The sequence below is a fragment of the Antechinus flavipes genome, chromosome 5, assembly GCF_016432865.1.
Source record: "Antechinus flavipes isolate AdamAnt ecotype Samford, QLD, Australia chromosome 5, AdamAnt_v2, whole genome shotgun sequence".
NCBI lineage: Eukaryota > Metazoa > Chordata > Mammalia > Dasyuromorphia > Dasyuridae > Antechinus > Antechinus flavipes.
The window spans coordinates 41,221,318-41,235,831 of NC_067402.1; the positions used below are offsets into that span (position 1 = coordinate 41,221,318).

General features: G+C 36.2%; 2 protein-coding genes across 3 annotated transcripts in view; one reads left to right on the forward strand and one right to left on the reverse strand.

Moving 5' to 3' along the window:
• Positions 1-8,553, reverse strand: part of KIF15 (kinesin family member 15) — a 50,016-nt gene extending 41,463 nt beyond the window's left edge. Inside the window, exons 1-7 of the mRNA XM_051961832.1 lie at positions 8,243-8,553; positions 6,317-6,359; positions 5,490-5,676; positions 3,772-3,848; positions 2,458-2,495; positions 1,074-1,171; positions 312-491 (exon numbers count right to left, since the gene is read on the reverse strand). Coding sequence (XP_051817792.1) covers positions 312-491; positions 1,074-1,171; positions 2,458-2,495; positions 3,772-3,848; positions 5,490-5,676; positions 6,317-6,359; positions 8,243-8,261 — 642 coding nt within the window. The 5' untranslated portion in view covers positions 8,262-8,553. The remainder of the gene's footprint in view (positions 1-311; positions 492-1,073; positions 1,172-2,457; positions 2,496-3,771; positions 3,849-5,489; positions 5,677-6,316; positions 6,360-8,242) is intronic.
• Positions 8,554-8,560: 7 nt separating this feature from the next.
• Positions 8,561-14,514, forward strand: part of KIAA1143 (KIAA1143 ortholog) — a 42,442-nt gene continuing 36,488 nt past the window's right edge. For both annotated transcript variants that reach the window (XM_051961830.1, XM_051961829.1), the window contains exon 1: positions 8,561-8,722. In XM_051961830.1, coding sequence (XP_051817790.1) covers positions 8,615-8,722 — 108 coding nt within the window. In that variant the 5' untranslated portion in view covers positions 8,561-8,614. The remainder of the gene's footprint in view (positions 8,723-14,514) is intronic.

Here is a 14,514-nt window from a genome sequence, read left to right on the forward strand (position 1 = left end):
ATAACTGAGTTTACTGTGTGAGAATTTTAGCAACCAGACTCCCCTGGGAATTAACACAGATTAAAATGCTTGATATTAAATATTTAAATAACATTTTATCACCAAAAATATTTGTTTATGCAAAGGTGAAATCTATGAAATAAGCTGTATTTTTCTGTTGGTTTTTTTTTTAATATATGCACATTCTTCATTACTTATTTGCAAAATATTTATCAACTTTTGGTACTTTTACTTCTACCAACAATATGTTAGCAGGATACATGGAATACATGGAAATGTTGCCCAAACACCAAATAACCCAAGACAGTTACCTGATAGGCTTCAGCTGCAGAAGTGACCACCTGTTCAACAGCACCAACAACACAGACACCCTTTTTGATGTGTTCCCTTAATAACAGCCCAGAAGAGGCAGAATCCAAAAGATCAAATATCTGCTCATTGTAAATTTCAATGAATGAGCACTTACAAAGGAAAGTCTTCCCAGCACCAGCCTGCAAAACATCATTTTTACATGGATGTATCAATTGTACAAGAGTCTTTTTCTAACACAGAAGCAATCATGATAGTCATCTTACAGATGAATCATAAAGCATACATTCCCTATGAGTATAACCAAATACAAAAAGCACAAAAAACTAGTGTTTTCACAAGTTTCGATTCACTAAAATATAACATCAAAACAAGAAAATTCATGGACTGAGGGTTATATTACTACAAGGACTAAGCAAGTCCTCTGCTGACAATGATGGAGGCCCACAGCCATCCCGTGCTAGCATATCTAGATAATGTGATGATGAGACCTGTCTAAGACATGCAGTGTGGCAAAGGGAGATTGGGCACAGAACAAAGAAAAATATTTTGGGAGTGTTATTTCTTTGGAAAAGCATGAGAATTTTCTCCTTTTGCACTGACTTGGAATTAGGATTTATTTGTACTATAACCAAATGAAAGACATATACAATTATTATCAATCCAATTCCCTCTTGTTTCCAACATGTCCTTATAAAGAGCATCATTTTTCCATTCCAATATGCTCAAAACCATATATCTTATACCTCTAAAATAAAAATTACCTTCTCCTTTTCACGATCAATTAAAAAAAAGAGATATTCAAAACTTCTGGGAATTACTCCTCTGAGGTTATGAGTGAAATTATCAGATTCAGATGGTCCTAAAGGAAAAAAAATTGAAAAGGTTCATAAAATCATCAAGTATTTGTTTTTATAGTACCAGGCCAGCTATTTCACAAGACTGACAAAACAATGATTACATAACTGAAAATAAAATAAATTTGTACCTACAATTTTCTTATGTATACTTTAGTATAAAATGAACTTTAAAAGTTTGCAGAAAATCTAAATTATAACCCAAAGCAACACTATCTGCAAAGCCAACGCTCTGAAAAGGACCACAGATACGAACTGAAATCACTCCTTTAATAGCTTTAAAAATCTATCAATTCTAATCTCCAACAATAACAGATTATGATTATGACCTGCCACTGACAAGTTGAATTTTTTCAGTCATACCAAGTGGATACATCTTGAAAAACATTTGGGGAAGTACTTTGGTGGTCTTGCCTTCTTCAGGCTGAAAACATACTTACTGACCATAAAATTTCTCCAGAAAGGCAGAACTCAGCAAAATTTGCTATCATTTTGTCAAAGTTTTCAAAATCCCAAGTACCTCCACATTATGAGGAGGATTAACTATCACAATCTGGTGTTTGTTATTCTAACACAGAAAAAGAATCATAGGCACTGCATTTGACAGTTTGCTAACTTACAAAACTCAAAACAAATGTACTTCATTCCAGAAAATACTTAGCTCTTCCAAGTAATGGAAAAAACCAAAACAAAACAAAACAAAAAAACAGCAAAAGAAATTATCCCTCAAGATCTCAAAAGGCTATGAAGGAGAGCAGAAAAGGACAAAGTGGGTTTTTTAATTGCCTGTTAAAGATAGTAGATAAACAAGCTAAGTTTTTAAAAACAAAATGATTTTAACTCTACTTTAAAAAGATGTCAGCCTCCAAATTAACAGTTACAATCCAAGATAAGCGCTAATAGTTACCCTAGACATTGATCAATATACCAATGGACAAAAAGGTAAAGAAAATATTCAGGAAAGGGAAGAAGGTTAAACATAACTACAATGTAAATTTTAACTTTTTATTAAATGATGCCACTTTTAAGAGGTAAATTTAAGATGAACTTTAAATATTACTTTATACCATGAGTAAAACATAAAACTTATATAGTTCATCATCCCTCAAAAGCATGCATAATCTAGAAACTTTAAGAGATAAATTTGGTCATGTTCTCATATTGTGAGGTTGTGAAGATAAACAGTATGTTAGAAAACATCCCTTGATGCCATTAAAACAAAACAAAACTCTGAGATGGAGAAAGCACTGTCTGATTCAGTAGAACATTTAAAAAAAGTTTATTTACTTACCCATCATAGTAAATGTTTTTCCTGAGCCAGTTTGTCCACTAGAAAAGACAAAATCAAAAAAAAAAAAAAAATACTTAAGACTACTTACAAAGGAGGCACACTTCCTTTTAATGATACCTACCAAACACATTTTTTTTCCCCAAAGCTAATTATTCCTTAAAAGTCAATCTACTAATCCATTCATGAAAAAAATTTTGGAGCTTAGAGGCAAATAAATATTTTCTCTTTCTGGTCAACTCTTATTATAGCTAATAGGAAAACCAAGAATGGGGGGAGAGGAGGGGGAAATCTACATGCATGAACTTGACTTGAGTGAAAACTCAATTCACTTAGAAATTCTAATAAGAGGGGCAGTCACATGGTACAGCATCATGGTTCAGGAGTCAGGAGGACCTGAATTCAAATGTAAACTCAACACTTACCAAGCTGTGCCATGTTGAGCAAATCACTTAACCCCAATTACCTCTTTTAAAAAAAAAAAAGAAAGAAAGAAAATTCTAACAAGAGCACATGACAGTATAATTTTCAAACTTTTCCATATCAATGATGAAAAATCTCTGGTCATATAGTGGTTGCACAAAATTATTGTTTTTGAGCTTCCTGTAGCTGAAACATTTGTTTTTCTAAAATTATTTGCCCTAGGTATCACTGAAAGCCTTTTTTAAAAAGCCATTAAATATTGTGCAAGTTAAAAATGTTTCAAACTACGATGTTTTTATTCAAAATTAATTTTTTTAAAATTTTACTAACAAAATATTCCTTAAAAACCATTACTCTGCTGGGAAAGCAATATTAGAAAGCATTATCTACCTCATTGCCCAGGAAAGGAAATTTAATTCTTTTGAATAAATTACTTCACTTTTTATAGGAGTGAATAGCAAAAGTGAATTTTCCTTGTACAATGTGTAAAACATGAGAGGTGTTATTTATCATGTTTTGACTTTTTCACATTTCGGCCTTCTAAAAAATCATAATAACATAAATCCAAAGGATCTTAAAATATCATATGCTATTCATGACATTCTTCATTATAACTTCCTCTGGTTGAAAAGAGTTTGTCAGATGCTGCAGAAAAAGTGCTAAACAGAAAAACTGCAAAAAGCCTACATATACATTTTATATAAACTTCTTGAACAAAATAACATACATTTATCTACAAAGTTACACACTTTGTTATACTAATTCCATTAACCGCTCATCATTTCTGACTTCAAAACTAGATGAATCCATGATTTTCAAAATACTAAAAAACCAGTGAATTTTATTTCTATTAACTTTTTCTTTATATCTTACATAAACATAAATTAAACTTACTATGCAAAGATGGTACCATTGTAGCCATTCATACAGGATTCAACAATGCTTTTAGCCACACTCGAAAATATCGACTCCTATGATTTAAATACCAAAATGCAAATTAAAAATTTATAATTAAAGGGCTAGCCAGATGGTGCAACAGATAAGAGAATCGCATGGAGTCAAGTGAACTTGAGTTCAAATCTGGCACATTGGTTTCAGATGCCTGTAGCAATTTATATTAAACTACATAATCACCCAAAATTCAACCCATAGGGTTGAAACATAAAAATTAGGTTTATTACAATAGGGATGAACATGCATGTGGAAATCAAAACTGGAACAAAGAGTTCACAATCCTCATACAAATTTACATTTTTAAAATAGCAAAGGAAGGAGGGGATACCAAGAAGGGTCATGACATCAGAAGGAGAACACTTCAACAAAGTTGGGGAAAAAAAGACATCACTCCTCACAGGAAGGAGGCAAGGTGATGGCAAAAGCCACATTTTTTCCCCTCAGATCAGCTTATCTGCAAAGGGTCCCAGCTATCCAAGCATTACTTCAGCTTACCAAAGACTAGCCGGCACCCATTTTGCCTCCCCAGGACACACAGGGAGTTCAGTTTGGGGTACAACAAATTATGTTAGCTTGAAACTGTCCTTGCCACATTCAGGGGCTCCTGCATGTTCTGGAAAATATGGCAACTCAAGAAGACAAGTTCAGAGTACCCCTTAATACTCACAATAATCAAACATTGTCTTTTATCGTTTAGAGACAAGGCGATTATTTAGGGACTGATTATTTTATAAATTACTACAAAATGTAAATTCCGATTCCTTTCAAATTTGGAATTTGTGTGATTCTGAGTCACAAACTTCTTATTTTTCAGATTCCTACAGATCTACCTATGGGGTAGAAAATTGTTTAAAACAATCCTAGATCAAGGTTTAAAATATTAAGGATGCCCTCAACAACTGGGCTCAGAAATTTTCATGCTATAGTAATATAATTCTCACATGAGAATACTTGTTTATCTAATGTAAGTCAATTGTGAATTTTAACATTCTTATTAATATCAATAGTGAAGTAGTAGATAGAATGCTGGTGTTAAGGCAAGGTCAAACCCTGCCTCTGACAAAACAGCTGTGTAGTCTTCCTGTGGTCTATAAAATCTGGAAAACTACAATAGCCACCTCATAGGGTTGTTGTAAACCTCAAATAACTAATGTATATAAAGTTTGTAAATTTTAAACACAAAGTATCAATTATTATTACTCCAATTTGCTTAATTCTAATTTGTATTTTAATTCATCATATGTACATTATAATACCAAAACAGCATTTATTTAAAAATAGTTTATAATTTCAGTCTTTTCATTAAGCTAGACTAGTCTTTCCTCCAAGTAGCATATTGGCCTTTAAGCCTTTTGTGGTCTTGCAAGTAAGCACGACAGCCATCAGGTAGAAAAAATGTAGTTTCTGTTGCATCAAAAGTTTGGATGAAAAAGAATCACAAACTATTTATCAAAATTAGTCCTCTGCATGCTTGCAAATTTTAAAAAAATCTTATCTATTTCTTATTACTATGGTGAGCAGTGAGCAAATAGAAAAAAATATATGTAAAATAATAATAAAGCCACTACCTCAAAAAACTCCATAAAATATGGAACAAAATTATTGGGTTTTCATGTACATATAAAGGCTCTTCTTTTCAAGTTAAAAATCATATTTACCTGAGTGGTGTCCATATCTGCAACATGATCAAACGTGAAGATCTTGGGCTCAGGTTTAGAATGCAGGCGGAGGGTATTGGAGGTGAGCACGGATAAACACAAGCCAGAATGCTCTCCATCATTGAGCATGGGTCCTTCAGTAGGGGGACGGACTCTTATAAAAACTTTGATGACATCACCCTCATTGCTAGAAGAAAAAAAATGTATAAAGACAAAGTCTACTAAAGATACTTAAAAATATCTGCCTGCAATTTCTCTATTCAACAAAACTAACACAAATCTATCCTGTCTAATCTATTCTGATCTCATTTCATCTCTCTTTCATTTTCTGCTGTAAGTTATAGGATATTCATTTCAAGAAGCTTCAAGAATTTTTCAAAGCTCATCACTTTAAGAGAAGACATATCATGCTACTATTCACAACAATTAGATTATAGATTAGAAGTGATTTGATCAAGCTTCCAGCTAATTAAAGATTAGAAACAAAGAGTTTATTATTCTACACTTATATAGTCCTTCAGGTTCCAAAATATTTCTCTCATAAGAATCCTATGAGGCAGGTAATAGAAGTATCACTACCCTCTTTTATAAAGAAAAAAAAGGAGGGTTGGAGAAATTAAATGACTCACTTGTGTTAATTAATTATGTGTTAAACCTAGGATACTAATTAATGTCTTTTGACTCAAAGCTCATTCCTTTAATTAAGGACCTACTGCACCCCCAATCCATGATGTTTTTTGAGACTCAAGAATATACTTCCACAGGATCTTCAAAATGTTATTAAAGAAGTGTTTTTCTGGTTTTTTTTTTTTGTTTTTTTTTTTTACCTTACTTGGTTAGGTTGTGATGGTGTTACAGCACGTAAATTGTCTAGAAAACAAGAGAGGAAAATAAAATTAAATATGAATTAAACAGGCACCACAGGATACTTAGATATTGATAGTTTTTTTTTATTCTTATCTCTCCAACAATTGTAGATATACAGAGATGTAGTGAAAGTAAAAATGATCTTTATTTTTCAATTAAGGAAATGTTACTCTTGGTGAAAAAAGTTTTTTGAAGGCAGAAAATATCATGTAACAAAACCTCAGTTACCTGAGAACCATATATCTATCAATCAATAAAAAAAAAAGCATATTTCTAGACTCAAGCACAGATTTTTTAAAAATAGTTTTTGAAAGCAAAGTTGCATTTTCTACATTTTCCAAGTAACAAAACACAGAAGCATGGAATGGCTATGACTGATGGCTCACATTCTGAAAAAAGCCAATCTTTTTACACAAGAAAAAAAGAAAAAGAAGAGGGGGAAAAACACTTAGACAACTCTTGGTGTATTCAGAAGAAATGAACTGTCTTATAACTGCAGTAATGAGTGATATAAACTCTGTGACCACCATTAATGGATCTATATTAGCCAAGTGGATGGATAGTGGCAGAAGGAAGTGGATACAAATCCTGCTTACGGCATATAGTAGCAGTGTGACCAGTAGCAAATTATTTAGCTTCTCAGCACCATATACAACTCTATACTCTTAAGACATAGGTACTGGTGAGGTGTTGAAACACATTGGTTTCTACGGTGGGAATTAAGACTTTATAAACATTACAGGTCCAACAGAAGTTGGGGGGAAAAAAAGAAAATAATAAAGACTAAAAATAATGTATGTTTTCTTAACCTATAGATACAGAAAGAGAAATCCACTTCCAGTTTTTTCTAGTCTTATGAAAGAAACTACTACACTTCCTACAAACCAGCTAAGGTTTTTAAAGATAGCACTTTCCTATACTTTAACCAGAACAACATATAGCAATAGAATGAATGCAAAAGCAAAGTTAAGAATCTGTTCTTTCTATTAAGCCAGATGTTAAACTTGCAAAAATAAGTAAAACAATGTCACTCTTCTCACTAAACTTTGGTTTTGGAAAACAACTTTATTTTCACATTGTTAGTGTGATGGGCTTGTTTTTAGTGAAAAGTTAAAACACATCAATGGATCCAAATCCCATTTTTCTTTGTATTTGAAGGCTAGCTAAAAGGGATTGGTTTAGTTGTTACGATGTACACTTGTTCCACTGAATTAGAACAGGCATTACTGAATGAAGCCATACTACTTTTTAAAAAATTTATGTATATAATACACACACAGGTCATTATCTCTGTATTTATTATTCTATGGCTTTCATTTTATTGTTATTTCGTTGTGTCTGGTTTTTTGTGACTCCATTGGGGTTTTCTAGGTATACACTGGTTTGCCATTTGCTTCTCTGGCTCATGTGACAGATGAGGAAACTGAAGCAATCAGGACGAAGGGGCTCGTCCAAGGTCACGCGGCGGGGCAGGATTTGAACTTGGGGATTCCTGACTCCAGGCCTGGCGCTTTATTCTTTGCACCACCTGGCTGCTCCACATTGTAGGCCCCAGGTTATTGTACGTTATGCATCATGTTATACGATGTTATGCATTAGTTGACGTTGTGTTCTAGGCAATGTCACGGGATCAATTGTAATCTAAACAAGGGGCTCAGCTACGAGCCCGGGAAGACGCAGCCGCTTTCCCCAAGTCTCCCGGCCAGACCCCGGGGGCTCCCTGTCCTGGCCAAATGGTGGTGGGGGTTATGTAGCCGGGAAGGGGTCGGGCCTCTCCTCCCGGCAGGGACGGCGATAAGACCCTCTCCCCCATGCACACACGCACAAATTCATCCTTCTTTTGACATCATCTGTCCTTTCCCCCACCCACACATACACACACTCACCTTTGACACCAGGTGCCATGACGCTCCCACTCCCAAAACGTAAATCCCCCAACCCTGGTCCCAAAAGAAGAGTAGCTATCCTGAGTTCGAGCAAAATGGCGGTGTGTTTGAATTTGGCGCTGGGAGGGCGGAAAGGGGCGGAGCGAGCTCTCCCCTGGAAGCGATGACTGAAGCTGCCATGGAAGGGGCGGAAGTCAGTGGAAAGAGGGTGGGCCCCTATCACGTGTAAGGGAGGTAACGTCACGAATTAGTCCCGCCCCCGGCTACGGAGTCCGGGATGGAAGAAGGCGCACTTCTACTTCTGGGAGACGGGTAAGATCCGGGCCTTCTTTGCTTTTCTTCCATTTCCAACCGCTTCCCCTCAGAGAAACCATGAGCAAGCGAAATCAGGTATCATATGTGCGTCCGCCGGAGCCGGCGTTTCTGGCCCGCTTCAAGCAGAAGGTCGGCTATAAGGAAGGGCCCACCGTAGAAACCAAGGTGAGGAGGAACTTGACCCGCCCCTTAAGTTGCTAAGGAAACCCCATCTGGCCTCTTCACTTCCGGTTGGTGCTGCGCTCTACGGGCCGCCAACGGGGTCAGCCCAGTCCTTGTACCTGTAGCGTAGCTCACTTCCCCAAGAGAGCGGGGTGATCTAATTCAGGCTCCGATAGCGGGCGGAGGGAGACATGAACCACGTAGAAGACTTGAATTCAGATCTTGCCCCCGAGCCTTACTGGCTGGATGGCCCTGGGCAGTTTCAACTGGGTCTGCCTCAGTTTCGTCATCTGTAAAATCGGGATAGTATAGCAGTCCCCTTCCCCCCAAGGTTTTTAGGACCAGAAGGGTTCATGTATCCAGGGCATCTTGCAGTTTTTAACATGTTATATAAACTTTACTGTTTGCAAATTCTAATTAGTAAATTTTACTTACTTTACTTATTTTTTTACTTAAATTACTTAAAGTAATTTTACCTAAAGTAAAATAAATTTTACTTTTTTACTGTTTTCATTCTTACTTGCCCCAAGACTGGAATAGCACAGGTCCCCTCACAATGGTTCCCTGACTTCTGAAGAATAATAACAATAATAATGTCGTTCTCACCTCTAAATAGTAATAATAATAACACATATAATAATGCAAGTCCCTCACCTGGGAATAATAACAGCAATAATACCAAAATAGCTTGCATTTATGTGGTACTTTAAGGTTTGCAATTTTAAAAATAATTTTTATCTTTATTCTTTTTTTTTTTTTAGCTTTTTTTTTTTTTTTTTTTTTTTTTTTACCATTTACAATTATCTCATTTGAGCTTCACCAGAATGCTAGAAGGTGGGACTGTTACTATTCCCTTTCACAGATATGGACGCTGAGGTCGGACACAGGCTAAGTAGCTTACTCAGTCACACATCTAGGGAAGGTCAGAGGCTGAATTTGAATTCCCGGTCCACTGAACCACTTAGCTGCCTTCTAATGGACCAAATATTGGTCTATGTGATTTAGGTCTGAGAAACTGATTGACCTGCCCACTGTCACTGGCCTGGTTTGTGTCAGAATCAGGATTTATTTTTCAGACATGGTAGGCAGAGCTGTAACTAGTTTGTTTTGCTTGTAGGTTTGGCAAGCAGCAAAAATTAAAATAAAAAAAAAAATCAATTCAACATTTTCAGACAAACATAGTTAGGAAGTTGAGAGTCCAGCTCAGGATAAGAAGGTTGGACTGGATGAAGCTGTGGTAGAATGCAGTCTGGTGATGGGCTTTGGGAGAGTCAGTCCTGGAAGCTACTGGCTCCATTTCACCCCTTAGAGGGTAAATCTCTCCTCCCCCAGATTTCACATAACCCTTTATTAACACAAGATCTGACATTCAGTAGGAGGAGAAAAATGATAAAGAATGAGGTGTTGCCTGAGCCTTCATGGAAACACTTCTCTAATTCTTCTAAGACGTGGGTGGATTTGGATCTTGAAGCCTGGACTTTATTGGACCACACATAAACAGGGAAGGTTCCAAGTGCAGACCTGGCAACTCTGTTGTCCAACAGCCAGTTTAGCCAGATATTGAGAGGCTTGTCACCATTGGGTTAGTATGGCTGGATTTTGGGGGACCCGGCTACTAATGAACACCAGTTACTAAGAAAAAGAGCTCGCCTCTTCCCACATCTCTATTTTACAGAGGAAAAAAACGACTCGGTTTGTTTCTCTGTCCACATTATGTAGCCCATGTGACGGTTCAGTCCTTCATGTCTGCTGCATTCTGAGGCCTCTGTTGGAGATGGGGCTGCCTTGGGAAAGCTGTCCCCATCCTTTCTACGGTGGGCCACAGTCTCAGACTCCCCTTTCCTGGTCCTAGTCCTTGGTTCTGCAGGACTCTAGTGTGACCTTTGGCTTTGCTCTCAGTTCAGAGGGCTCGCCCCCAAAGCTGCTGCTCCTCCCAACTATTCACTGGATCCCACCTATCTCTGCCCCTCCTGCTGAGAGGATGAGACTCTTTTTGAGTATTGAACAAGCTTCCTGACTTCTCGGAGCCCACAGGCCTGTCCGAGTGCCCATGTGAAAGCCTTAGAAGTTGTCGATCCAAGTCTCAACCCTGGTGGCTCAGTGACTTACCTGTGATCGCTCAAGTCCCCTGCCTAAGAGATAGAATCTCGATATGGGTCTTCCTGACTTTAGCCAGAGTCTCTCTCTCTCCCTCTTTTTTTTTTTTAATTTTTAATTTTCAAAACATATGCATAAATAATTTTTCAACATTATGTTCTAATAACTTTATGTTCCAATTTTTCCCTCCTTCCCTAGATGACAAATTATCCAATATATGTTAAACATAGTAGAAATATGTGTTAAATCTAATATATACATACTTATTTATATACTTATCTTGCTGCACAAGAAAACTCAAATCAAAAAGGAAAAAATGAGAAAGAAAACAAAATACAAGCAAACAACAACAAAAAGAGTGAAAATGCTATGTTGAGAACCACACTCAGTTCCCACAGCCCTCTCTCTCTGGGTGCAGAATCCATCACAAAATCGTTGGAACTGGCTGGACCTCTCTCTTGAGCCACACTGAGTCCCGCTTAACTTCAGGAGGTGATATCATGAAGAACCAAGTTCCCAATCGTGAAGGACAATTCCATGGAGGAGACAGGATGAGAGTTGAAACCGGGAGAGGAGCAGAGAATGTTGGCTGAGGGGAAGAGGGTGTGCTGGAAGCAGAGATAGAGAAACTGAAATGAACCTCGAGTTGAGAGCAATGATGTTGGTGTTCTTATGATGCTGTGTGACGGGAATCTTTAGAACCCCGCATCTCCAGAGTCCCATTTGTCATGAGGGCAAAGGGGAAAGGAGAGATGCCCATGGTAATAAGAGGCCACCTTCCAGAAACTCGTTCAGGAGAATTCTGTGATGGAAATCAAAGCTACAGACTCATACTAATCAATTAAAATGAATAATATTCACAATCAAGAGACTTTTTTTTTCCAAAGGAGTCTATTGTTCAATGAGTATTCAGTCTAAGATCAAGGACTCTTCTGGCTTACAAACATGAAATTACTGTCCTGAGAATATAACATCATTTTCAGTGATTTTTCCTAGTCGTGGTTTTTGTATTAATCCATTCATTTCATTCCCAAATTTCCTAGTGGCCAGAGGCCCAGCTTTTAGAATTGAAAGGAATCTGTCTTGAGATGACATCTAAATTTAATTGGCTCACATGAAATTCCCATTTCAGCTTTGGCATTAATTAGTATAAAAAAACTCTAACCAACTTCCCAATTACTCACAAACTGATAAAACAATTACTCACAAACTGATAAAATATCTGAATTAAGTATTGTCTCTTCATATGGTTCACTGTAAACTATCCACCCACTATAGGCTGTTTAGTCAAATCCTAGAGTAAAGATAAGATATTCTCTAGCTATAACTCAATTTAAATGAAAATTCTTTTTTTTCTTTTTTAAATAACAACTCAAGCACTCTTCAAGTTACTTTATTTTCATACCTTTCAACTTAGCTTGAATGTAATATAGATTGTTAGAAATTAGAATCAATTTATAAATTTCTTTTCCTTATTCTCTTGAGAATTCATCCAACTTAATAGAACTAATAAATCTATAATAACAGTAGAAGACAGCTATATAAATGCTGAAATTTTAAACTATTGTTTTAAAGTTTTGTTACATGAACCAAAAATTTAATGAGCATTTCTTCTTCCTTTCCTATGCCATGATGTAATACTGCCTGGCACCCAGAATTTTTGTTTACATAAAATCTTTTACAATTTAATTAAAGCTCTGGAACTCTGGGAAATATACCTGAGATATTTAGATTTTTTTCCTTTAGTTTTTAATTAAAAATCCAATATTGTAACTGAGAAATTTTTTAGTAATATCAAACCTAAAACCAGGCAGCCAGCAGATGGAGTACAGAATATATTCTTCCAAGGATACATTGATAGAATTGATAAAATTGAAATGATTTTTATTAAGCATCTACCAAAAAACCTCAGCGTTTATATTGTAGGACTCTGATAACTCAAAATGGCTTTTTTTTTTTTTTTTTTAAGATCCTAAAGCCTGGCATAAATGATAGAAAAGAGAACACCCTATTTTTTCAGGCTTCTGAGTTAACACAGCTTGATAATAAAGAATCCCTGAATCTGGGTTTGTAAACTAAGGAAGGTATTTAATCATGGCTTCTCTGTTCTTAGGAAATAGACTCTTATTTTGGAAGTAGTTGCCTGTGCTGAAAGAAATTATTAGTAGATAAGAGTGAGTTTAATAGCTACTATTGGGGCTACTTTTTTAAAACCACTGTTTGGTTTTTAAAGTAGAGGAGTCTTTATAAGACATATTACACATGAGGTTTCTTTCTGCACCCTTCCTTCCGCCTCATTTCACAGTAATGGTCTTAATAAAGTACAGAACTAAAACCTTGAATCTGCAAAATCGTGCTCCTCTAACAATCCTCCTGACATCTTATTTTTGTAGAATGTTAAGCAGCATATGCCTGTACATTTTTTTTTTTTTTTTGAGATTTTGAGACCATGACTGTTTTCTGGCTTTCAGTTATTGAATTGGAAAAAGATCACATTTTTGCAGTAGACTTAGCCATGATGTAGTCAAGTGGAAAGAGTCTTTCTCCAGACATTCCACTAGTTTGAGAGTCTTTTGTTTTAATGAACTTCCTTTTCAAAATTGTCTTTGTCTATTTGGCAATTTGGATTCTTAACAGAAATGTGCACCCATAGTCTCAGAATTCATCTAGGACCTTTGAATGGCTTCAGAACCTCTCTCTTTCACCAGACTGCTTAATTGTTTACAGTTAATGAGAGGAGATGGGGTACCACCAAGCTTTAGCACCATCTGCCTTGCCTCTTCTTCCTAAGATTATACCATTGTTCCAGCAGCTCAACTTCCTTTTGTAAGTTGGCCAGCCCAGTTAGAGTATGAACTCCCTGAGGACAGAAGGTTTTTCCCATCTGCCTCTGGGAATTAATATATTCCAGCTACCTATGTCCTTTTAGCTTATCCTTCAAAGAATGGTAATAAAAGACATTTCATACTGTTGGCAACTGTTGTGATTGGCTTTAATTCCAGATCTCTCCTCCATCACAAATTTGACCTGGGGAATAAAGAGATTTGCTTTTGGAGAAATGCACTGTATTCTTTTGTATTCCTTAGGGAAAGAATGACTGAATTTTCATTCAGCTTAGCAGTGTCATTGGTCTTGTTAATGTGTTTTCCTGTGGAGAAAAGAACACAGCAAGAGGAGAAAACATTGTATCATTAAGGCTATCACTATACTTCACTGGCCTTTTTGGAAACTAATTTAGAAAACTTAGCTACCTCTCTGTAATGGCTTTTGTACTTGTTTAGAGACTTTTCCTTTTGTTTTTCAGCCAGTTATTCAAGAGAAAGTATTAATTAAAGAAAAATCAGAATATCTAGATCTCAATCTTATCCATATCCCAAAGAATTTTATTTTCATTTTTCCTTTTATCCCTTCAGAGCATTTACTTTGCACCTAATTTACATGTGCCACTGAGTCAAGCACCTTTGATAGCCATCCAACCAATATGCAGACAGTGGTCAAGAAAGCAAACAGACAAATATTGGTCACATGGTATGAATGACAAATGGACCCAGAGAGATTAGGGTTAGTGATTTGTCCAACATTATTTTGCTTATATGTGGCTAGTTGGAGAATATTATCATGGCTTTTGACTTCAAGTCTACCAGAAATAATAGGAGAAAATAAAGACAAACATCTGGACAAAACCAAATAATAGATGT